Genomic DNA, 24667 nt, shown 5'->3' on the forward strand with positions numbered 1-24667 from the left:
AGCACAGGACAAGCAACAACCTGGGAGTGTTTGCAGAGTTGTGGGGGGACACTTCCCTTGGAATAACACATCCACTTGGAATGGGGTGTCTGGGGGACAGAGGGGTGGCAAGAAACCACACCCAGGAGATGGTGTTACACCAGGGTTAAGTGTCCCTAGGGAAGGTCACCTATATAAAACCATTTTATTTCAGAGCAGCCTCATTTTCCTATGCAAACCCTCAAAATAGAGATTAATCCTCCTATCAAATATTACCACCTGCTTTCTACACCATACCTCACTATGCAAGGTTGGACACAGCACTGCATACAAACCAGCTTATACAGTCCCCATCAAAAACCCCTCACCTCTACAGGCCCTGGCACTTGGGAATAAGAAGGAATTCTTTCTAGAAAAGGCTGGCATCTTGTAGAATTACATCCAGAGAAAAGGTGAAGGGGCAAATCTCCTGAGACTGTTTGTCCTGCTCACAAAATGATCAAACAACTCCATCACCTGCAGCTCCCAGGTTGTACCCAGGGCAGTGGCTGTCCCTGTGCCACCAGGGCCACAGCATCATGCAGTGACACTGCTGGGACAGAAACAACCCTGGGCTGGAAACTTCTGGTGGTTTTGAGCAAGCATAGGAGGTAAAACATAAAGCAAGGAGCTCAGCCTTAAAAGCTGCCCTCCTGCTGCCATTTGTTCCCCGAGGCTAAGGAGCCAGTAGCTTTAGTAACACCCATTCAGGCACAATGCCCAAAATGACAGGGTTTGACTTACTCTGCTGTGTTCAAATATCTGCTCTTTACTATTCCTTGTAACTGCTTGTACTTGCATTTCTCTCATAACCACAGGCCTGGCTTCTGTGAGGTCCTTAAAGGAACCTCTGGCATGCTCTGATGCATGAAGATGCAAACCCTCCCTTCAACACTGACCACACCAAGGAGACTTTACCCTCTTTCTGGAATCTTCCTTCAATGTGGGGTGACCACAACATCCCTGGGGTTCCAACAGGGGCTGTACCTGCTGCTGGCATGAGGACACCCCCAGGTCTGCACACACAGGGGACAAGGAGCCCAGAGAGTTGGGACAACTACAGCCACCTGGCTCCTAGCTGCCAGCCAGGACACATAAATGCTGCAAAATCCAGTCCCCAGGTTTCATCTTAGGACTCAAACCTCAGCCATTCTCAAGCACGGGGTTGGGGATGGACAGCTCACCTCTTTTTCCACCCTTTCCCATCCATCTCCTCAACACAAAGCTAATCACATCCAACATTAGAAAGCCACAGCTGTGAGAGCTTCCAGCAGGGACTGGTAGGGAGGAAGGGAAGCAGGGTGGGGTTCTAAAGGCACCTAAACAGCTATTTTTCATCTTATTTTCCCAGGAGGACATGCTCTTCCTTAAACAACAGCCAGATCCATAAAAACACTTAAGCACCCAATGGGTCCTTGATTAAAGTTGGGCACTCAGTGCTTACTCAGCAGCTGGCAAAATGCCCCTTGGGAAGAACACCCAAATACTCTACAGCTGACAGAAAAGTATTAGAGCAGAAAAAACCCAAAAAAGATCACTCACATTAAAAATCATAATAATATGGACTCATCCAAAAGGATAATTGTTACTGAAGGTGCTTTGTGTCCCACAGCTATCAAAAATTTTCTGTATTCTTGAGAAATTCAAAGAGAAACCAAGAAACACCTGTGGAAGTACAGACAAGTTATGCATCACTGGATATATCCCTCTAGACAGGGACTACCTGGTCAGGCAGGAGGAGGAATATTTTTGATTCCTTTGCCTCCATAAATGCTTAAAGACTCACAGACTTCTGATTTCCAACAAGTCAACATTTCTAGCTGCCTTTTTTTTTTTTTTTTTTTTTTTTTTTTTTGTCCCAGTCCTTGCTTTCAGCCAACATGAAACCATGGGGTTTCCTACTCCCTTGGAGTCTTTTAGAATAACCTGCATGGATCTCTTTCCACAAAAAAAAGTGGGGAGAAGATATGGGAACTGCCTATTGAAAACCAATTAAAGAAAATTTAACTGATCCTGCTCCAACAGAGGCACATAAACACCACAGCCTTTCCCCTGGAAAATTCCAGTTGCATTTTAATGAAGGGCCACAGCACTGGGAGGTAACCTAATGCTACACCCAGAGCTGCAGTGTCCTGCCCTGAGTGCTGGCCCAGCTTGTCAGGAAGGATAAATACTGAGAGCATTAAGGCCACTGTACTTTGCAATCAGAAATAGCTCCACAGCAGTTTTCAAAGGATGTTAAAACTCACTGACTGGTGACCAAATACAAACGAAGATTAATTCTGGTGAAACCTTCCCAGTTCCAGGCCGTGGGGACAATAAATATGTGATCAGTGGTGCAAGAAGGTTAATGAAAGGAATGACTGCTGGAAAGAAAGACTCCTGGAAATGGGTGCTGTCACATCAGAGATGGATTAGATATGGAAAACCAATACAAAACCAGAGAAAAGTGTCACTGCTAGAACTTAATCCAATAACATGTGCTGATTTTTCTCATGCAGGGGGAAAAGCTGACTTCCAGACTTCAGGCACACTCAGAGAGTGGCCCTTGCCACCTACTGAAAACCAAAGCAGGCTGTTCCAAATTCTGCAGTAATTTTAGATAAAGGCAGTGCTGAAAGCAGCAGCTTAACCCTCCCAGAAGCTGTGTCCTCTGTCCCTTTGAGCAGGAGGGCAGCCAGGGGAGAAGAGGACCCAGGTGTGGGACAGGCACTGGTTTGATTTCCTGGCACAGGGTTCAGACCCTGCCCACACCACTGAAAACAAGACCTACAAGGGAGAATGTGGAAGGGGTGTGAATTAACCAGGCAGAAAATAGTTGGCAGAGTTTTATCCATTTTTAATTGAAGAAGTTAAAAGAGAACTATAAAACTTCAAGCCCTTGCAACACTAGCAAATAAATAGTGTCTCTGATGTTATCTTGGGCTGGAAAATACTGGTTTCCAGGATGGTTTCTAATGGAGCTTGAAATTATTATGGGATTTTGATATTTTCCTCCTGTCTGCCTAGACACCTTCACACCAGGGCAGCTCCAGGGTTGAATCCTCACCCCCTTTCTCTGCTTCTCAGCAGCAACCCCAGAGGCTGGGGGTGCCCAGGGCAGGCAACACACAAGGGCTTTCTCCCAGCATCCATCCCCAAGCCCATTTTTGCCTCTTTGCTGCTTCCCCCATTTTTGGTTAAGTCAGCAATAGATTGAAGAGCCAGAAGCATTAAAGTGGATTTCTACTGGAAAATGCCAAAACTGGAAGAATTAATGGATTTGGATAAAGTCCACAGTTTTACCCCAAGCAGCAGGTGCTGCACTGACAGTGTCTGGCTACACAAAGATGGCAAACCACAAAGTGCTTTGGCTAAAACACAACCCCAAAGCACAAAAGCCATCAGGAACCAACCTCTAAATCACATTTCTGCTCAGACACCCACAAAATCAACACAGAAAACCAGCAGTTCAACTCTGAGTAACTCTTACACTGGCTCCAAAATACACAAAGCAAACAATCTAGAAAAAAAAAAAAATACAATAATCTTATTTTCAGTAGTTATTGTAGGACATAACATTGACATTGGTGCCCAATTTGTTTACCCTACAATGACATCAAAACTGTCTCTGCCATTTTCAACAGCACAGGGCTGAAAAGGGACTGGTTCTCAAAGAACAGTAAAAAAGGCTCACAAATTTCTTCAAAAGTATGAGTTGAAAAATAAAATAAAATTAAGCTTTGTTCTGTTCTAGGGCTGTGAGCTTACATATTACAAACACCAGAAACCTTCTCAGTGAGGAGAGGTTTTCAGTCTCCCCTCAGCCAGCAGCTTTACACCAGGCTTGGATAAAATGCAGCTCTGTGTATTTCTACAAAAGGTCCAGTGAATACAGTGCACCAGAAAGTGCCTGCTGCCTAGAAGCACAAGATAAAAAAAGCCTAAAAATCCATATTTCTATTGCAGGTGCCCATAGCAGGGATATCTCTGCACTCTTCAGAGGGAGCTCTCCCTACCCCAGGGCTCAGCAGAGGTGAGGATGCTGGGCTCAGCCCCAGACCACAGCTCCAGCCCCTGCCTGACCCCCAGCACCTGAGCACTGCTGCACATCAATAAAAAATCCCACAGCAATAAAATACCTGCCTGGGCCCAGCAGCCATGAGTCATGTAAAGGCTCCAAGAAAATGTGGTCATTTAAAAAAAAAAAAAAAAAAAAAAAAAAGGCTTTAAAACAAAGATTCACCAATTCCAGTCTACACTCCAGAGTGATTTCAGGACATAGAGCAAGCTTTGCAACCTCAGCCTGCAGCTCCACTGCTCTTTTTGCTATTTTGAAGGACAGAAGATTACCTGGCTCTGCAGAAGCTGAATTAGGATAAGGAAATTTAATTATCTACTCTGGAATTTAGCCAAAATGGTTAACTCTCCCACTGAGTCCCATCTAGTAACCTGCATGGGGCCAGGAGACAGCAGCCTCAAGACTCTTTGATAGCAGAGTTTGTCCTTTTTTGCATGAAACTTGGCTCAGGCCTCATAGGGCTGTGACCCAGCATCCCAGGGATGCTCCTGAAGCTGTCCCTCAACATGTGCCACCTCAGTTCTGATGTCCCCAAGCCCCCAGCCTGTGCTAAGGGTGCAAGGAGCTCCTCAGCAAGCCTCAAACATACTCCTACAACTCATGCACTGCTGGTAATTCCCCAAGCCAGGGCAGAGACCTGAATTTCACACTTGATGGAAAGGCTCTGCCTTCCTTCCTGATCACACAGAGACCACCAGGGATGGCTTCTAAGAACCTGTTAGACATGACAAACAAACTCCTTCCACTAGAAAGGGCCTAGATGAGGACTGCATCCTAAGGAAAGCACAACTTGAAGGCCATTAACCATAATTATTTTTCCCAGCTGTGAAGGACACACCAAGATGGAAATTAAAATGTATTCCATGTGAAGGCTCCTGCTGACTGCTGCACAATACAACCACTGGGGACTGTTTGAAGCTTAAGCCTCATCCCCACAGCTTTCTTTCCAAGAATTTTGCACAGAACATGGACCATGGCACCCAGCAGTCCCACTCAGTCACTGACACTGCTTAGCTACTGCCTCTTCCAAGACTCTCTCTGTTCCCTGGATATATCCCTCTAGCTCCTGATGCTGTCCTTAGACAAAGCACACAGTTTCTAAGCAAACAAAACCAGAGTTTGCTACAGGTGGAGGTGAGTTCAGTGGACACGAAGCAGAGATCACCTACCTGATCACATCTGGCTCTGGGCCTTCATTCCTGTAGGATGCCTGCAGCTGTTTCTGCCTTGTGAGCAGCTCATCCACCAAATTCTGCCTCCTGTCTCCTTCCAGCTGGGTGCTGATGGTGCTGGGTTAAGGACCAAACTTAAAACCACCAAAGAACTTTAACTTTAGAATATAAAATTAATATAAAGAATATAAATATAAAGAATATAAAATTAATTAACTTTAGAATATAAAATAACAGCTGTTACACGTTCTTAAAAATAAATCAGGCTTCCTGATGGTCAAAATTGACTGGAATGACTATTTTAGCTCAAGGGAAAGCTGTACCATCTAACAGAAGGATTGGTCACGTTTTTCTGAATGAAATCTGTGATCCTAAATGTGCTTCTGACATTTACATGGTTCAAATAAAAGGTTCCATACAGTGACAGTGTGATCTTCAAGTCATCATCTCAGTAGTAAGAGAACTGGGAGGCTATTTGCTGCCAAATCACCCTAAGTGTTAAGAACAGCATTTCCCCCTCCAAAAATCCAAGATAAATCATATTTCATGATTCTTCTTTCACTGGAGGCTGGTAACACAGACCAGGTGAGTAGCTCCCAGCAAGTGACCAGCAAACAACCAAAAATTTACTCTGAGTGTCTGCTTGCACTTACAATTTAATCAGCAGAACACCCTGAAGAGGCAGAAAACCAATCCATGCAGTATCTCTGAGACAAGATGCCCTGCAGTGCTGCAGTTTCAACAGGGGACACACGTTCCCTTTTTTTTAATTAATCTCAGGGATGTTTTGAAGGACTATCTCTCCTCCAAGCACTGCTCAGGAGATTAGGCAACAACTGAACTGATTTGTGTATCTTTTCTGGCACAGCAGCAGCATTTGTCTGCTCTCAAGCACTCACTGAACAGGAAAGTTCTGTATCAGCACAGCACTCAGAGGGATTAGAAGGGATTTCTGCTGTAGCTAAGCTTGAAATTAAACATTTATTGATGAAACCAGACTGCTGCTGGACATCTCCAGGGAGATGGATGGACTCTCTGGGTCCTTGAGCCTGACTATCCCAGTGTAGGGAAAGAGCAGCAAATCCAAGCCAGGCCACAGGGTGAGGCTCCCAGAAACAAGCCCAGGATTCCTCTCCAAGACTCATTTTAAAACATTTTGACATAAAAGGTGTAGTTTCATTGCTCCTTAAATCAGTCCAAGTCAGGGCTGCCACATCCCTGCCCACAGCTTCACCCTTCCTCCTGCCCAACTCCAGCACCTGAGCCCAGAGGAACCAGCACCACCTGAGCCCAGAAGAACCCCCAGCACCAGCTGAGCCCACAGGAACCCCCAGCACCAGCTGAGCCCACAGGAACCAGCACCAGCTGAGCCCACAGGAACCCCCAGCACCAGCTGAGCCCACAGGAACCCCCAGCACCACCCGAGCCCAGAAGAACTCCCAGCACCACCTGAGCCCAGAGGAACCCCCAGCACCACCTGAGCCCACAGGAACCAGCACCAGCTGAACCCACAGGAACCAGCACCAGCTGAGCCCACAGGAACCCCCAGCACCAGCTGAGCCCACAGGAACCAGCACCACCTGAGCCCACAGGAACCCCCAGCACCAGCTGAACCCAGAGGAACCAGCACGACCTGAGCCCACAGGAACCAGCAGCTGAGCCCACAGGAACCAGCACCACCTGAGCAGGTTCTCTGAGGAGCCCAGCTCAGGCACCAGCAGCCCCAGCACAGGCTGCACAGTGGCAGCTCTGGGATTGCTCAGACATCTTGTGAAGCTCCTCTCTGACACAAGAAGCCTCCTGCCCACCCCCCAGCCATGCCCAACTCTTCCTGCACTGCAGCTGCAACAAAAACCTTCAGCAGCAGCACAGTCCTAGTGAGAAAGTCTTCTTAAAAAAAAAAGGAATGAGGGAAAAACCCCAGTTGTGTGGCAGAGTAATTACAGCATATTTTTCCAGTCCAACAGCACAGAAAGGTCAGGGGGTTGATGTTTACAGATACATTTGGTGTGTTGCTACAGCCCGGAGCAGTGAGTCCTTCAGCTGATCAATCTTCTCTCCAAGATTCTGCAGCAAGGACCTGATGACCACATTGACCTAAGGGGAAAGAGAGATTAATTTTACTTTTTTTTTTTTTATTTGCCTAGGTTGTATTTGCATAAGAGGTGTCACTACTGCATGCAGGTGACAAGGACTCCCTTCTAAAGCAAGAGAGTCTGCCAGAGAGGGAACAATGCAGTTAACTGCTGTGTCTGCTTACAAAATAATGAGATAAATAGGGCTGGTTTTGCAAACACAATTCTAGCTTATTAATGCTGTTTAATATGGAGAGAGCTTTCTTTCAAGTCTTTATAAACACACTCCTTTATATGGGCAAAACACTTCAGCACATTTTAATATTTTCCAGTTAGCTTTCCAGTTCTTTCCTCTGATCTTCACTGCAAGTCCAGGCATCAGATTCTTCTGCCCCCAGGTTTCTGTCCCAGCTCCCAGGACTGGAGGGAAGGTTGCTACAGGTTCAAGCATTTCCTCCACTCCAGACTTTATAAAATAAAAAGTTCCCAACCCAATTCAGGTTTCCCCCATCTCCCCTCTCAGCAGCACCTGGGCCTCCCAACCCTTTCACACAAGTGACCTGCCCACCATCCAGCTTCAGGTCCTTCACAGCAAGCCCAAGGTTTGGGGGGAATCCTCCTCCTCCTCCTCCCTCCTCACCCCTTCCCAAGTCAGGCTGACATTATCCTCTGGGTTTTTTCCTCCTTTAAACATTAGTTCTCTCCAGTTATGTAAAACACACCAGGAAAAAACAACATTGCAACAGCAATTAACTATGCAATTCATCCTCATTCAGACTTGGTGTGCTTTTTGTTTACAAGTCAGCCCTGCTGTGGGTTCCAGGGGCTGCAGCCTCAGATGCTCCCTGGGGAACAGAGGAAAATGTGCCCTGACTCCCACTCCTGACTCCTTGCAGGCACAGAGGAAGCACCAAGTGCCCAGCACCTCACTGAATCACAGAATCCTAGAATGGGCTGGGTTGGAAGGGACCTCAGAGCTCCTCAAGTCCAACCCTTGATCCACTCCCCCCGTGGTTCCCAGCCCATGGCACTGAGTGCCACATCCAGGCTCTTTTGAAATATCTCCAGGGATGGAGAATCCACCCCTTCCCTGGGCAGCCCATTCCAATGCCTGAGCACCCTCTCCAGAAAGAAATTCTTTCTAATGTCCAACCTAAACCTCCCCTGGCACAACTTGAGACCTCTTGTGCCCTCTTGTCTTGCTGAGAGTTGCCTGGGAAAAGAGCCCAACCCCCCCCTGGCTCCAACCTCCTTTCAGGGAGTTGGAGAGAGTGATGAGGTCTCCCCTGAGCCTCCTCTTCTCCAGCCTCAACACCCCCAGCTCCCTCAGCCCTTCCTCACAGGACTTGTGCTGGATCCCTTCCCAGCCTCCTTGCTCTTCTCTGGACCTGCTCCAGCACCTCAATCTCCTTCCTGAGCTGAGGGGCCCAGAACTGGACACAGGACTCAAGCTGTGGCCTCCCCAGGGCTGAGCATCTGCTGTGCTGCAAGGTCCTGCCCAAAAATAAAAACCACCTGGGAGCATCAGAAGTTTCAGTCTCTCTGACTCAGGGAGATTTGTTCTCAAACACAACCAAATCCAAGGACACAAACCCAAAGCCAGGACAGGGTGCAAGTGCTTTTAGGGAAGTCCCAGTGGCTGCACACCCTCAAGTTCTGCAATCAGGTCATTAAAGGGCTGTTTCACACCTGCACGTCCTGCACTCCTGCCCATGTTGCCTTTAATCAGCCCAGAACAGCAAAGGAGCATCAAAGCCAAGAAATTCAATGAATACAGACACCCTCTGCAGTGATAGAACAAAAGGTTTCACTTCCACTGAACTAAAAAGAAACCAGTCCATGTTTTAGGAGCAGCTCAACAAAGTTCACACATGGAAAGTGCTGCCTTCAAATCTTACCCTACACCATTTGCTTTTTTTTTTTTTTTTTTCCCCATTTTAATTTTCTGTTCTATTTTTTGCTCAGCAATAAGCAATAATTTCTTGTTGTTGTTTTGGGTTTTTTAGCCATGCTAATGGCAAAATAATACAAAAAACTTGTTTACATTCTCCCCACCAGGCAAACACTGTACCAAGATTTTTTTTCTCCATTAAACCATGGAGAAAAAATGTTCAGGAATCATAGAATATCTGACTGCTCAGCCATGGGATTTCTCAACATGCATTTGTTATGAAAACAACCCTCTCATTGTTGGGCACTTGTTTATAGTAGAATCAAACCCTGCCAAATATTCATCTTTGACTGTTAATGGATGAAAGGGAAACTACACGTGGAAAATACAAGGCATGGAACAAATGATTTTATGAAGAAATAAATCAACCATGTCATGTTTCCATAAAACAAGGGGAATTATGGCACAAGAAAGGCTTCAGACAACTCAAACACAACGTTTTGTTGGGGGTTTCTGGAAGGCAGCACGGGCTGCAGTGATGCCAACAGGGAACTTTGTCCCCTATAAATAAAGAGGGATTAAGCAGCAACCCTGTGACCAGCTCTGCATTGCCCACATCTGCATCTCTGCAACTCCTGGTCCTTGGAAGCAGGGAGTTTAATCACCACCTCTAAACACTCAATTCTACAGCTCCAGAAAATATTTCTCTCAAATCCTACTCATTTGGGGCCTTCTGAACTCGTGGTGAATTTGAGTCCTCCATGAAACCCCCCTGCCTGTTGGCTCAATGCCTGCACTGTTTTCTTCACAGGAAACATTCCAAAAACCAGCATTTGCTTTTAAAATTAAAAAGAAGCAATGAGACCAGCAAAGAAGATTCTGTGATCACCCCCTCACCACCCTGCTGCAACCAAACAAACCCCCCAGTGCTTTTTTAATTATGGAAATCAGTACAAAAAAGTAACTCAAGGCTCATGTTGCATTTCAGTGCAGGGAAGGGAGAAGCAAAGGGCAGGAGCTCAGGGGTGTGAGACCAAGCACTCCTCTGCTTCCTGAGGGGAAAGAGGAGATTTTCAGTCCTAAAGGACTGCAGGTCCCTGGAGAACCTTTTTATTTTACTTTTTAAACAGTAAAGTGTGAAAAGGTGGAGAACAGACCATTCCTGGGCAAGCTCTAACTTCTGCTTCTCATTCATATTTAACTCTACTCCTGTTTCTTATTAGAAACACAGCTAAAATAAGTCACAAAATTCCCATTTCATGGGATCCACTGCCACTAGAGAAAGGGAGGGAAGTGGTCAGCTCTGTGGGGAAGAAAATATCTGCTCAGTGTTTACCCAGAAAAGGGTGCAAGAAGCCACAAGCTGAGAGGTTCAGGAGCTGAGCCCCCAGCTCTGTTCCTGGCAGGAACAGCCCTGAGCACTCAGCAGCTCGTGCCCAGCCCTCCCATTTCTTCTTTTTGTAAAACCAGCAAGAGGCACCAAAGCCTCAGCACTGGGAAATCCCAGACTCTTCCTGGGACACTGAGGAGCTCCCAGTAATTTGGAAACTGCCTCCTGGCTTTGCTCCCAGGAGCCCTGAGGATGCTGCCACACACACCTGAGTGGGCAGGTGCCCAGCTGGGAGCTCTGGGGGCCTCACATGGGGCTGTCACCCCCCCCAGACTCAGGAGAATCACAGAATCCTAGAATGGGCTGGGTTGGAAGGGACCTCAGAGCTCATCAAGTCCAACCCTTGATCCACTCCCCCCGTGGTTCCCAGCCCATGGCACTGAGTGCCACATCCAGGCTCTTTTGAAATATCTCCAGGGATGGAGAATCCACCCCTTCCCTGGGCAGCCCATTCCAATGGCTGAGCACCCTCTCCAGAAAGAAATTCTTTCTAATGTCCAACCTAAACCTCCCCTGGCACAACTTGAGACCTCTTGTGCCCTCTTGTCTTGCTGAGAGTTGCCTGGGAAAAGAGCCCAACCCCCCCTGGCTCCAACCTCCTTTCAGGGAGTTGGAGAGAGTGATGAGGTCTCCCCTGAGCCTCCTCTTCTCCAGCCTCAACACCCCCAGCTCCCTCAGCCCTTCCTCACAGGACTTGTGCTGGATCCCTTCCCAGCCTCCTTGCTCTTCTCTGGACCTGCTCCAGCACCTCAATCTCCTTCCTGAGCTGAGGGGCCCAGAACTGGACACAGAGGTACACAGAGTGTCACCTCTGTCCCCTCAGCCCCCCCAGGGACACCTTCCCGGGCAGTGTCTGCTTCCCCCTGCTGGGAACTGAGCACTCAGCTTCCCGCACAGCCAACGCTTCACCCGGGGTTAGAACGAAGCGAAACGGAACCGGAACCATCCCGGCCCAAGCTGCCGGCAGGGAAGTACCTTGACCGAGCTCTCCCCGTTCCTTTGGCACCGGTTCCGCTCCTGGATCTTCTCGGCGACCTCCTGGGCGAGCTGGCAAGCGGCATCGTGGAGCGGGAGCCTGGAACGAGAGCGGCGGCTGAGAACCCCCCAGAGCCCCTTCCCCATGGCAGCCCCGCTCGGGGGGAAAGCGGGGACTCGCTGCTCTTCAGACTGATCTCAGAGCAGGGGGTTTAGGGGAAAGGGGGCTCTGCAGACCCAGGGTAAGCCCCCCGCCAGCCGCAGCCCCTCGGAGCCGGACCGGGCCCCGCCGCTGGCGGCCGCAGGGCTGGGGGGCTCTGCAGGCCGCCCCTCGGGACGGCTCTCCCGGCAACCCAGAGGCCCCGGACCCGGCTGGCAGCGCCCGCCGGCAGCAGAGCGGCTCGGGCCGGGTCCGGGAGCCCCGGGGGGGTCGGGCAGGCGCTGCCCTCACCAGGGGTCCGGAGCCATGGCCGCTACCGCCCGGAACTGACCGCGCTTCCGCCTCGGACACGTGACGACGGCGGCTGCCGAGGCCCAAACACCGCCAGGAGCTTTAGCGCCCCCCGGTGGGGCGGAACCGGCTTCTTCCTTCCCTTCCCTTCCCTTCCCTTCCCTTCCCTTCCCTTCCCTTCCCTTCCCTTCCCTTCCCTTCCCTTCCCTTCCCTTCCCTTCCCTTCTTCCCTTCTTCCCTTCTTCCCTTCTTCCCTTCTTCCCTTCTTCCCTTCTTCCCTTCTTCCCTTCTTCCCTTCCCTTCCCTTCCCTTCCCTTCCCATCCCTTCCCATCCCTTCTTCCCTTCTTCCCTTCTTCCCTTCTTCCCTTCTTCCCTTCCTCGAATCCCCTTTCCCTTTTTTTTCCCTGTCCCCCGGCCCGCACCAGCAGCTCCTGGCGCCTTCCCCAGGGACCTTGACACCCATCTTCTCTTCCTATGGATTTTCTAGAGCCCTCGGTACCGCTCCCTGCTGGACCGAACCAGCTCCGTGTCCTCCCGCAGCCCCCCCCCCCACCCCGGGACGGGAGAGGGAAGGGAATTGGGGACAGCAAGGAAGGGATCGCGGCTCCACGCGGTGAAAAATGGTGAAAAATGAACTGGTGAAAAAAAGCACTCGTGGAAGGGCAGCAGCAGAGCTGGTGCCACCAGAGGTTCGTGCTGGCTGCTCCAGAGGGATGAGCTGTCCCTGGGGTCTCACCCACACCAGGGGCTCCCAGGGCTCCCCGAGTCACCCGTGCAGCTTCCCCGGACACTTGTGGGTCCTCCCTGGATGCAGCACCAGAGTCCCAGCACCTGCCATTGGGCTCAGCCCCTCCAGCACCCCCTGCCCCTTGCTCTTTGCTCAGAGACCTCAGGGAGAAGCTCTTGGCACGGTGAGACCTGGCCCAGGGTGGGTGCTGCGGGTGCTGTGGGTGCTGCGGGTGCTGTGGGTGCTGTGGGTGCTGCGGATGCTGCGGATGCTGCGGGTGCTGCGGGTGCTGCGGGTGCTGTGGGTGCTGTGGGTGCTGCGGGTGCTGCGGGTGCTGTGGGTGCTGTGGGTGCTGTGGGTGCTGCGGCTCCCAGCTGGAGGTGCTCAGGGAGCATCCAGGTTGGATGAGATCCTGAGCAATCCCCTGGATGAGAGGTGTCCCCAGCCCCAGGGGGGTTGGAGGGGGTGAGCTCTGAGCTCCCTTCCAACCTGGGCCACTCTGTGATCCAAATCCCAGCCCAGGGCCCCAGCTCCAAGTGCAGCTGCTCAGGAAGGTGCTGAGGAGGCTCTGCTGGTCCTCTGCACCCCAGCAGAGAGGTGCCAGCCCTGTCTCAGGAGAGCAATAAAACATCACTTTTTGTCACTTTCCACAATAAAACATCACTGCCAACCCAGGCACCCGTCCTGATGCTTGTGTCTGTGTGGATTTGCGTCACCAATCCCACCCAAAAGATAAAAAAAAAAAAAATAAAAAAATAAAAAAAAGGGAAGAGGCCAAACCCTGGGTGTGGGAAAGGCTCTTTGGGCTGGGCTGGAGCAGAAGGAAGGACCTGCACCTGCTGAGCTGTTGGATGCAGAGCCCTCCACAGCCTCTGCAGCCAAAATATTGACAGTGTCAACACCTCATGGCAGCAGGAGCAACGCACCCTAGCTGGTACCACAGAGAAAAAAATCAAGTTTTTTTAAGGGAAAAAAAAAAAAAAAAACAACCAAAAAAATTCCTGACAACATAAAATTTTAACATGCCTACAAGAATCTCCTTTTAAGTGCAGCCTGACCTGTGAGCTCCCCAGGTCACAGCACTGCTGGGTGGGATGTTGCTGGGAGCATCTCTCTGCTCTTGGAGGGTTCTTTTCCTTCAACTCAGCTCTTTTCCCTGCAAGTGCAACACACACCTGGAATTCTGCAAAGCCTTTTGAGGTCACAGTCAACCAGCAGCAAAGGGGACAGGTGGGAAAAGCTGAAGCACCAGAACTGCTCCTGCACCCGGGGGGGTTTCTAGGGGTGGAGAGTTGTCTGTGGCATGTTTGAACATAAAGGATACAATACACTCCTTTCATCCATTTTTTGGAGGTAGAAAGAGTTTGATCTTGACACTACTCAAGTGAGTGTGAGTGGAATATGCTCAACCATGGTGTGTACTCTGCAGCTTGGATTTTGTACCAGTTACTGAAATCCATTTTCATGAAGGTGGGAAAGTGCTCTAAGTTTAATCCTGGAAAAAAAAAAAAGAAAAAGAAAAAAAAAAAAAAGGAAAAAAAGGAAAAAAGAAAAGAAAAAGACAAAAAAAAAAGAAAAAAAAGAAAAAGAAAAGAGAAAAAAGAAAAAAGGAAAAAGAAAAAAAAGAAAAAAGAAAAAAGGAAGAAAAAGAAAAAAAAGAAAAATAAAAGAAAAAAGAAAAAAAAGAAAAAAAGAAAAAAAGAAAAAAGGAAAGAAAGAAAAATAAAAGGAAAAAGAAAAAAAGAAAAAAAAAGAAAAAAAAATAAAAAAAAATAAAAAAAATAAAAAAGGAAAGAAAGAAAAATAAAAGAAAAAAGAAAAAAAAAGAAAAAAGAAAAAAAAAGAAGAGAAAATAAAGAAAAAAAAAAAAGAAAAAAACTTCTACTGGCTTTCATATTAATATATTCTCCAATGCAGAAGCTGATACAGATTTTTAGCATTTTTGTGACTCCCCAGGTGCAGTTTTTGCCAGCCAGCAGTGCCACAAACACAGCTGGCACCCCCCCCGGGACGCCCATCCACAGAACCCACCCGAGAGGTGCGGGGCCGTGGCACCGGCAGCCCCTCAGCCCTCCTGGCCCCCGCCTCTCTCCTTCGGCACCGGCACCGGGACACTTCCCGCCTCCTCCGGGCCCAGCCGGTGGGAAGCGGCCGCAGCCCCGGGGCCGCGTTGCTGTTTCCTCTGCTCAAGGACGGGCGGCCCCGTGACAGCGGCCACGGGAGGGGGCCCGGGGGTGGGAAGATGAAGGTTGTTTATCCTTGGGAAGAATCAGTGATGAAGTTTCGCGCTCGTGTTGCCGGTTCGATGCTTATCTCATCCCACCGGGTGTTTACATCCCCCCCCTCCCCGCCCTCAGCAAAAAATTGGGGCAGGAAAGGGTGACCCGGGTGCGGGAGCTGCTCCACCCCTCGGCCCTATTTACACCAAATAAACCTCTTGTGCCAGCAGGCTGAAAACTCACCTTAAAAGTCAGGGCAGGTGACAAGGGCGGCGGGGACCTGTCCGTGGGGTGTCCGGGAGCCTGGCACATGCTGCAGGTGGGGCTCAGCCTGCACAGCTCCCCGGGGGGGGCACCTGGAGCCTCCCCCATGGCCGAGGGTGAAAATGTGGGCACGGGGCAAGGTGAGTGAGCTGCGTGTGGGGAGAGCTGCACAGCTGGTGCTGGGGAAGGTGGAGGGGGTACGGCAGATCCAGAATTCTTTCCCTAACCCCCCCCCCACCCCCCCAGCGTGTCCTGGGCTGGGCAGAGCTGCAGCCACGGCCAGCAGGACCCCGGGCCAAGGCACTGGGAGTCGGGTGGGCTCAGAACTGGTGGTCCCAGCACTTTGGGAGGGCAGCACCCTTGTGATGCAGCCAGCTGCAAGGACGAGGTCAGCTTGGGGACCACAGAGGTGCCACCAGCACTGCTTCAGCCCCAGGGGGGGTTTCAGCCTGGTTCCTATGGCCTGCAGCCTGTGTGACACTGCCAGGGGTGTCTGCCTGCAAAGCAGGAGTCAGCCTGAAGCTGCTGCCCCTTCCCTGAACCAGAACTGAACCTGATCAGACCCTGGGCCCCTCAGCTCAGGAAGGATATCGAGGTCCTGGAGCAGGTCCAAAGGAGGCAACTGGGCTGGTGAAGGGACTCGAGCACAGATCCTATGAGGAGAGGCTGAGGGAGCTGGGGGTGTTGAGGCTGGAGAAGAGGAGGCTCAGGGGAGACCTCATCACTCTCTCCAACTCCCTGAAAGGAGGTTGGACCCGGGGGGGGTTGGGCTCTTTTCCCAGGCAACTCTCAGCAAGACAAGAGGGCACAAGAGGTCTCAAGTTGTGCCAGGGGAGGTTTAGGTTGGACATGAGAAAGAATTTCTTTCTGGAGAGGGTGATCAGCCATTGGAATGGGCTGCCCAGGGAAGGGGTGGATTCTCCATCCCTGGAGATATTTCAAAAGAGCCTGGATGTGGCACTCAGTGCCATGGGCTGGGAACCACGGGGGGAGTGGAGCAAGGGTTGGACTTGATGAGCTCTGAGGTCCCTTCCAACCCAGACAATTCTATGATTCTGTGATTCTATGATCTGCTGGGCTTGCCAAAGTTGAGCGGGAGCCAAACAGAACTGGAGAGGGGGAGCCAGAGCCATCCAGGACCCCCTCTTGTTGTAGCACCACAGGGCTGGGATTGTGCTGTGTCCCTCCTGTGTCCCCCCTCACCTTGCAGTGAGGTTCGGTTCGGTTTGGTGCAGATCCATCTGAGACTGCCCAGGCCAGCTGAGCGCAATCAAGGTACAAACATCAGAGCATTAACGCTGCTCTAATCGACTTTATCCTTGCCCATTAACCCCCGCCCAGCAGAGCTCAGCCAGGCGGACGCAATTCCCGTCTCCTTGGAGAGGTTTTGGAGCCGAACTCCCTGGGAAGCCCAAGGGAAACACCGCTCTCTTCTCTCTAGGAGGAGCTCGAACTCTGCTCTTCCCACGGGAGGGCCGGGAGCTGCCACAGCCCCTCCGCAGGGCTGGGGTCCCACTGAGGGTCCCAGGAGCGTCCTAGATGCTGGCCAGCCCCTGCGTGCTGTGCCTGGACCTGGTGCCTCCACGGGGACATGTAGGACACCCCTTGGCACCCCGCAGACCACCCCTCCGCCCTCAGCGAGCCCCTTCCCCTGCACCACTGTCTCCCTGAAACTTCTCCTGGCACCAGAGCAGCCGGAGGGGTCAGGAAATATTTGTGGGACACGGGACGATGGAGGGCACCCACCCTCTGGCCAGCTTTGCCCACTCTCTCTGGGCTCATAGCAGTCCCGGGCTGTCCCAGGACATTGTGTCCTGCCCCGATTTGTCCTTGGGAGGGGACACGATGCAAATGATCCCTCTCAGTCTCAGCACCGTCTGGGACCCCTCTGCCCCTGCAGAGCTGGTCTGGGATCCATCCAGCTTCTCATCATGGTGTCAGACTGCTGTCCCATGGCCGTCCCTGAGCAACAGAGCCTCCCGTCCTCCAGAGAGCCAGGAGCTTTTTGGGGGGTGCAAAATCCCTCACTGGTGAGGAGAAGCAGCTCTGACCCCCAGCTGCTGCCTGGTCCCACACTTCCCTGAACCCCCAGCAGGGATTTCAGCAGGGTTCTGAGCCCATGTGGGCAGGGGAGGGCAAAGCAGCAGCTCCAGCCTGGCAAAGCCTTCTGAGAACCTCCCCTTTGCAGGGGGGCATAACCATGGCAATACAAGACGCTGCTGTAAGGACTCCATCAGGCAGGGGAAAACCCCTTCACCTGGGGCAGTGAAGCACAGAATCACAGAATCATTTGGGTTGGGAAGGACCTCTGAGATCACCAAGTCCAACCCTTGATCCACTCCCCCCATGGTTCCCAGCCCATGGCACTGAGTGCCACATCCAGTCTGTCCTTAAAAACCTCCAGGGATGGAGAATCCACCCCCTCCCTGGGCAGCCCATTCCAATGCCTCATCACCTCTCTGCAAAGAATTTCTTTCTAATATCCAACCTAAACCTCCCCTGGCAGAGCAGCTCAGAAAAAATTCTTAAGCCCTTGGCCTCTTGTCTTGCTGAGAGTTGCCTGGGAGCAGAGCCCAACCCCCCCCTGGCTCCAACCTCCTTTCAGGGAGTTGTAGAGAGTGATGAGGTCTCCCCTGAGCCTCCTCTTCTCCAGCCTCAACACCCCCAGCTCCCTCAGCCCTTCCTCACGTTGACTAAAAGGTCTTTGTCCCACAGAGATGTTTGGCTCATCTCCAGTCACCATCGTGATCACACCCGAGGCTGACACCTGGGGCACTGACTCCTCCTCCTGTCTGGGCTGCGGGCAGTTTGTGGATTGGGACAGGATGCCAGATCCAGAGCACCAAGGGCACATCCCCCAGGACATCCTCAGCAAGCCCCTGAAGGAGCTGAAAAAGCTGGCAAGAGAAGGCTGCTGGGCAGTGAGCCGTGGTCTGAGAGCTCAGGTGTACCACCAGCTGCTCCAGCAGGTCCCGTGCCGCCGTGTCACCCCCGATGCCCCTGTCTACAGGGACGTGGTGAGCCGGCTCTTTGGGAAGCTGAGTGTGAGCTCCCACCCTTTGCCCGAGTTCCTGGAAGGATGCTCCATGCCCACGTACTGCCTCAACCCGGAGGGGGTCACCGCCTTGAAGAAGATCCTCATCTGTGTTGGCAACCTTTTCCCTGACATAACCTACAGCCCGATCCTGCCTTCCCTGGTGGCCCTGCTGCTGCACTACAGCGAGGATGAAGCTCAGTGCTTTGAGAACATCTCTCGCCTCCTCTCCAGCAACGCTCCCCACACCAGCTACATCGATCAGTCCTTCCTGGCCCACCAGGCCTCCTGCATGACTTTTGGGGATCTGGCCAACAAGCACTGCCCAGCAGCTCACAAACTCATCGCCGGCACCTCTGAGAATGTCTTTGAGGTTTACTCTGAGTGGTTATCCTGGCTCTTCCAGGACCTCCCCTTCAGGTACGCCATCCGTGTCTTTGATGTCTACCTGCTGGAGGGGCAGAAGGTCCTTTACCGCATCGCCCTGGCCCTGCTGAAGCAGTACAGGCTCTCGGTCACCTCCCCTGAGCTGGAGGGCACAGACATCAAGGCAGACCTGCAGGCTTTTGTGCAGAACATTGCTGAGCACGTCAGCGTCGACAAGCTCCTGGAGAGAGCCTTTGGCATCCGGCTCTTCTCCCGCAAGGAAATCTGGCTCCTCCAGATGGCCAACAGGAAGGCGTTAATGGAGAGGGGCATAAACATGGTGCAGAGCAGGTAAGGAGACCTCTCCCTTTGCCAGCTCTTGGGGCTGAGCAGACAAAATACAAGTTACACTGGAGATCATAGAATCATAGAACGGGCTGGGTTGGAAGGGACCTCAGAGCTCATCAAGTCCAACCCTTGATCCACTCCCCCCGTGGTTCCCAGCCCATGGCACTGAGTGCCACATCCAGGCTCTTTTGAAATACCTCCAGGGATGGAGAATCCACCCCTTCCCTGGGCAGCCCATTCCAATGGCTGATCACCCTCTCCAGAAAGAAATTCTTTCTAATGTCCAACCTAATACAACATGGGGGGAGCTTCAGTATCTCCGGTAGCTTTGGCTCTGCTGGGGACCCCTCGGCTCCCCCGAGAGGACCCTGCTAGGAGATGCTGTGAAGTTAGAGCTGGAGATGCAAAAAAGCCTGTCACAACTTGATGCTGCACCCCTAAAAGCAGACATCCCCCCATCCTGGCAGTAATGGGTGTTCTCCCTCACACAGACAGTCCTTCCACCTGGCTGTGGACGTGCAGAGCTTCAGCTCCAGCTCTGTCACAGCTCAGGAGATGCGCATCATCTGGTCCTGGATCCCGGAGCGCTTCTCCCTTTTCCCCCCACTGCTGCTCTTCTCCACCTCAGAAGATGGGTGCAGCCTGCAGAGGTAAAATGTCATCTGCTCCTTGGGTCAGGCTGGGCCGGGTGTAAAACTGGGTAGAGGTTGGAGGGGTAGAAAGAATCAATGTGTAGTGAGCAGGGGGGAGATCTGAGGTCTCCCGGGGACCCTCTTGGGCTAATTGGAGATCTGGAGCATGGCCTGAGCCAGTTCTGGCTGTAGGGGAGAGGGCTGAGGCTCTTAAGTATTTAAAAATGAGCAGATGTGGCACTTCAGGACATGCTCTTGGTAAACTCCCCCCATGAAGCATCCCCACACACACTCCTGGTGCCCGAGAGTAGGGTGGGAGGGTTTAATGGTTGGGTTTACCTGAGCTGTTACCTGCTTCACCAAACAAAAATGAGTTGAGAAGTGCCCTAAGCCAGCTCCCCCTGTGCCTCCACCAACACTGAGGCTGCTGCAGCCACAAGTTCCTTCCTGCTGCTGTCCTTCCAGCAGCTCCCTTGGGGCAGCTGCCAGCACAGCCACAGCCTCAGGAGAGCCACCACAGCTCTCTGGTGTCCTTCACACCCATGGTGTCAGCGTGACACTCTGCTCCTGTCCCTCAGACCCCCCCCAACCCAGCCTCTTTCTTCATCTCTGCAGGTTTTACACGTGCTGTGAAGGCTACGAACCCACGGTGCTGCTGATCAAAACAGCAGAGGGGGAGGTAAACATTTCCCAGGCTAAGTTGGCTGTGCTGGTGCCACTGTGGGGAGGGGGACAGGGTGGTTGTCCCTACCAACACTTCCTGGAGCAGCCATGGGGCTGCTTGGTCCCTCTGGCCCGGGGTCTGTCCCAGCTCCCTCCACAGAGCCTGGTCTGAGGGGAAGCAGAGGAGTTGCAGAGAGGCCATGGGCAATGCTCTTTTATTGCAAATACAAACTGAATCATCAGGTCCTTGCTAAGCAGACTTCCCCAAAGCCAGCAGATGCTTTGCCTGAGCCAGGACTTGCTTTCAACACATGAAATTCAAGGATCTCTGCTTGCAAGATCCACCACGCGAGGGAAATGGAGGAGAAATCAGGACAGCTCCTCCAAGGTTTGGAAGTCGTGAAATAACTGCAAACCCCCCTGAGCCAGGCCTCTTCCCAGGAACTCTGAGTGGCTCATAAACCTGTGTTTTATCTCTCCACTCTTCATCAAACAGTAGAGGCAAGTTCTGTAAATTGTTCAGGCATCCCAAAGATTTATTGAGTGAGCAGTCCCAATTTCCCAAGCCTGACACTTCAGTGTGGTGTGGAGATAAACACCCTGGCACCCCCTAGGGCCTTGTGCAGACAGAAGGTGTCTTACAAAACATTGTTTCTTACATGTTTTAGCTCATTTCATTCCTTAGCTAGCACCAAGGACTGGCAGCACTTCCCAGCTCTCTGCAGGTCTTCTCCAGCCATGGTCAAGTTAAGGGCATCCACACCAGGGTCAGCCTGACCAGAGGTGGAAAACTCCTGGGACTGGTTAAAAAAAAAAAAAAAAAAAAAGTGTGACTTGAGTCTTTGCCATTTAAAAACATATTTTCTCTAAAGACTCATAAAGCTGACAACCACCTATCCACTGTCCAGGGGCCACCTAAGGACTCCTATACCCCAACCCACAGTATGTTGCAATGCTGTTCAGGTGCTTTGAGCCACACAGCTCCTTTCCATTGCTGGATTTGGCTCAGGAATGGGAGGCTCAGGGCTATCACCTCTGCTGCAAAAGAGCAGTCTCCAAATCTGCCCCCTGAGAGCCTGAGAGGACTCACATCCAGAGCATCAGGGACTTCTCAGGGCAGGATAGAGCTGGCACAGCAGGATTTGGCTCCCTGGGAACCTGGCAGAGCCCTTGCCCTCCTGAACACATGCCCAGTGCTTCTTGCTCAAGTTCCCCCCTCTGACTCCCCCTGTGCTCTTCCCCAAAGGTGTGTGGGGCATTCCTCTCCTCTGACTGGAGTGAAAGGAAGAAGAGCGGGACAACATCGGGATTTTTTGGGACAGGAGAGTGTTTTGTGTTCACTGTAAGTCACGTTTTATTTTTGGGTTTATGTTTATGGGTTTGTCTGTTAATTACTTTTTCCGTTACTCCTCTGACAACTCAGGGCATGGTGGCACAGAGCTGCTTCCTTGCCATGGTCCCACCACCACCCTTTAGCTCTGGCAGGAGACAGCAGCAATGAAGCTGCTGTGCTGGATGGGAACACATGGAGAACCAGCTCCTGCCAGGGTCACCTAGTTTGCCCCAAGCCTTCAAAGCAACATGGAATAAGCCTGGGTGAGCCTCAGAGCACCCTCCTGTATGGCAGCAGGTTTCTGCCCTGTTTGCTCAGCACAGCTCCTGGATGGAGCATTCCCAAGCTACCCCTAGGGGCACGCAGAGGGAGCAGGATGAGCTGGTGCAAGGATCTTGGGGGCAAAGCCCAGCATCCATCCAGCATCCCACTGGTGTCCAGCCAGCACCCACCCAGCAACGTGGGCAGTGCAGGTTTGCCTGTTTGGGGCAGTGACTGGTGAAAACATCTCACAGCCACCCCCAGAGCAGCCCTGGCACTGCCAGCATGCCTCGTCCCCTCCCTGCCCTGGGTCCAGATGTGTGACGCAGGATTTGGCCCCCAGCCCACCTGCCCAGGCAGCACCATCCTTCCCAGCAAAGCAGATGCCCTGAAGGACAGGGCTCACCACGGTTCTCTTGCTCCCCAGGTGCGTCCCAAGGCAGAGAAGTACGAGTGGGTGTTGATCAAGAAGCCAGAGCTGGCCAAAGCCGTGCCACGCTCCCGCCAGCGGTCACCTTCCCCTCTCCCCTGCTCCTCCCCAGATGGCAGCACCAGCTCAAACCATCTCACCGTGCCCGTGCCACAGAGGAAAGGCAGGCTCTCCCCCTTCCTGGCCATCAGGCACTTCCTTCTGCCTTCCAAAACAGCCTCCATGTTCATGTCTGGGTCACAGGAAGGGATCGTTATTGGTAATTACCCTGTGGTGGGCACCCACCCACCCACCCACCCACTGCTGCTTTGCCTGAAAAGGGCTTGGCTAAAACCTGAGCTGCTGGTAGAGTCAAAGACCTCCTGGTTTGGGATATGAACTTAAAGTCAGAGGAGATGAAGTCCCCTCCTCCTCTTCCTCAAATTAGCAGGAGTGCAAAAGCTGTGCCAGGGCAAGGATGCTCCTGAGGCACCCAGAGGGGCTCTGCCAGCTGAGGGGGCACCACAGCCCAAGGCTTGCAGCCCTCTCCTGGCTCTTTGCTCTGCTTTGTGCTGCATAGAGAGGAGGTGCAGGTGGGGATCACCCTGGGGAAGGGCCAGGCACAGAGCAGAGCACAGGGTGTGTGTCTGTGCCCAGCACTGCCAGGGTGGGCTCGGCAGTGAGTGAGGAAGGGCTGCAGCCCTGACAGCCTCCTCTGCCTCCCTTCCAGCCCTGGGGATCAGGGCATGCCTGGCTGCTGGGATACCAGGAGCTTTCCTTGTTATCCAGCTCACCAAGCAGTTTAATGATTCAGCTTGTGCTGCCAGGGCAACCTCTGGCACTGTCTGCCCTGTGCCAGCTGCCCTGCAGACACCTCCCCGGGAGCTGTGCCTCCAGGCTGGCATCCCGAGTGGCAGCTCAGAGCATTTCTGTGCTGTGGCCAAAGGGCAGAAAGCTCCTCCATCTGAGAGACCTCCTCAGATGGGCCGATGGCCCTGCTTGAGCAGCAGTGGGGGGCGAGCAGATCCTGACCACCTCTCTTGCTTTTGCAGGTGGGGGGGGAGGCCAAGCTCTGTCCCTCGATGCCAACCTGCTCTGGGGTCACACCGAGCACTGCGAGACCTTTGACAACCCTCCCCTCTGCCAGGAGAACTTCAAGGTGCAGCTCTTGGAAGTGTGGGGCTTTCAAAACACCAAAGTCCTGTAGGACACAGCCCCTGGCCACGCTGACCAAGGAGACACCCCAGCTGCTGGCCCAGCCCCACCACTGACACCTCCACTCACCATCCACCCCTCCACGGGCAGTGGGCATGGTGGTGTGAAGGGAGGGCAATAGGGTGCCAGGAACAGGACTTGGGGTGCTGCCTTCAGGGACAGTTGAGGTCCCCTCTCCAAGCTGCTCCACCCAGCCTGTCCCAGTTCAGAGTGTGGAGGGGAGCTGAGCCCCTCCGGTGTTTCTCACACTTTCTCCTGGACTTGTGGCTTGGGGCTGGGCAGCAAACCAGCACAGCAGAGCACAGGTACACTTGGTAGGAATTTTGATCACAGGCAAATCCCTGCATGGAAGCAGGTAGCTCAGCAGAAACACTGAGCCTCTGCTTCCCTGTGCTCCCAAGCCCAACCTACCCTTTAAGGCACACACAGAACTCTGGAGCCCCTGTGGGTGCCCAGGACTCCCCCAGGCTCACCCACTGATCACCACCCAGCACAGTGCAGGAGACTCTTCAGTCCGTGGCTGAAGCTGCTGATCAGTGATCACCAAACTCCAGCCTGGTGTTCCGACACCAGGAGCCAGGCAGCTCCCCCAGCTCTGCCTCCTCACCTGGGCGGTCAGCTCAGCATCCCCCACCAGGGACTGATGTGAGGCTACCAGCAGAGAAGACATTTGAGCCTTCACCCTGCTCTGACTGACAGATCTGCCATTTTAACACACAAAATGTGAACATGTCCGTGTAGCTCAGTCAGGCAAGGCAACCCTGGCAGCAGGGCTGTAGAGCAGAGAGATGCATGCAGGATGAGACCATCTCACACATCCAAAATCACTTTCCACTTGAGGTTTCATCTTTCATATATTGCACTTCTGGAGCTATTCAGAGCAGGACCCTTGATGCCAGCTGCCAGCAGTGGCAGGAGGATGAGGGTAGGAGCAGGCAATGGCAGCAAGACCTAGGAATTGGGGGTGGCCTTCAAAGGGTGCCCAGGTAAGAGGAGGAGGTGAGGGGAAGCCCTCCACATCCCTGGGTCTGACCTCCACCCACCAGAGCTCCAGTTACACAGAGTGACTCCCTCCCTTCAACAGAAAAGCTCTGCTAAGGTGTCCTCAGTATTTCTTTCCATATTTGTGTTCTGGACTTTCTGCCCAGCATTGGCCCCGGGAC

The 24667-nt window shown here is 52.4% G+C and overlaps 2 protein-coding genes across 2 annotated transcripts in view; one reads left to right on the forward strand and one right to left on the reverse strand.

Annotated features, from left to right (window-relative positions):
• STX8 (syntaxin 8) overlaps window positions 1-12173 on the reverse strand; it is a 100800-nt gene extending 88627 nt beyond the window's left edge. The window contains exons 1-4 of the mRNA XM_071764519.1: window positions 12033-12173; window positions 11582-11681; window positions 7253-7347; window positions 5248-5358 (exon numbers count right to left, since the gene is read on the reverse strand). Of these exons, the coding sequence (XP_071620620.1) occupies window positions 5248-5358; window positions 7253-7347; window positions 11582-11681; window positions 12033-12049 (323 nt within the window). The 5' untranslated portion in view covers window positions 12050-12173. The remainder of the gene's footprint in view (window positions 1-5247; window positions 5359-7252; window positions 7348-11581; window positions 11682-12032) is intronic.
• Window positions 12174-15180: 3007 nt separating this feature from the next.
• Window positions 15181-23524, forward strand: LOC139805484 (TBC1 domain family member 24-like). The gene is made up of 7 exons (XM_071763938.1): window positions 15181-15383; window positions 17959-18994; window positions 19483-19641; window positions 20239-20302; window positions 21533-21628; window positions 22308-22569; window positions 23342-23524. The coding sequence occupies exons 1-7, from the start codon at window positions 15290-15292 to the stop codon at window positions 23494-23496; spliced, it is 1866 nt and encodes a 621-aa protein (XP_071620039.1). The 5' UTR covers window positions 15181-15289; the 3' UTR covers window positions 23497-23524.
• The last annotated feature ends 1143 nt before the right edge of the window (window positions 23525-24667 follow it).

This window comes from Heliangelus exortis, chromosome 20, assembly GCF_036169615.1.
Source record: "Heliangelus exortis chromosome 20, bHelExo1.hap1, whole genome shotgun sequence".
In the NCBI taxonomy this organism is placed as follows: Eukaryota; Metazoa; Chordata; class Aves; order Apodiformes; family Trochilidae; genus Heliangelus; species Heliangelus exortis.

Bases quoted from the DNA above. Each gene is read 5' to 3' on its own strand.
- LOC139805484 (XM_071763938.1), top strand. From the start codon at position 15,290: ATGCTGCAGGTGGGGCTCAGCCTGCACAGCTCCCCGGGGGGGGCACCT. The intron at 18,995-19,482 runs GTAAGGAGACCT...TCCCTCACACAG, and splicing joins ATAAACATGGTGCAGAGCAG to ACAGTCCTTCCACCTGGCTG. The intron at 19,642-20,238 runs GTAAAATGTCAT...TCATCTCTGCAG, and splicing joins GATGGGTGCAGCCTGCAGAG to GTTTTACACGTGCTGTGAAG.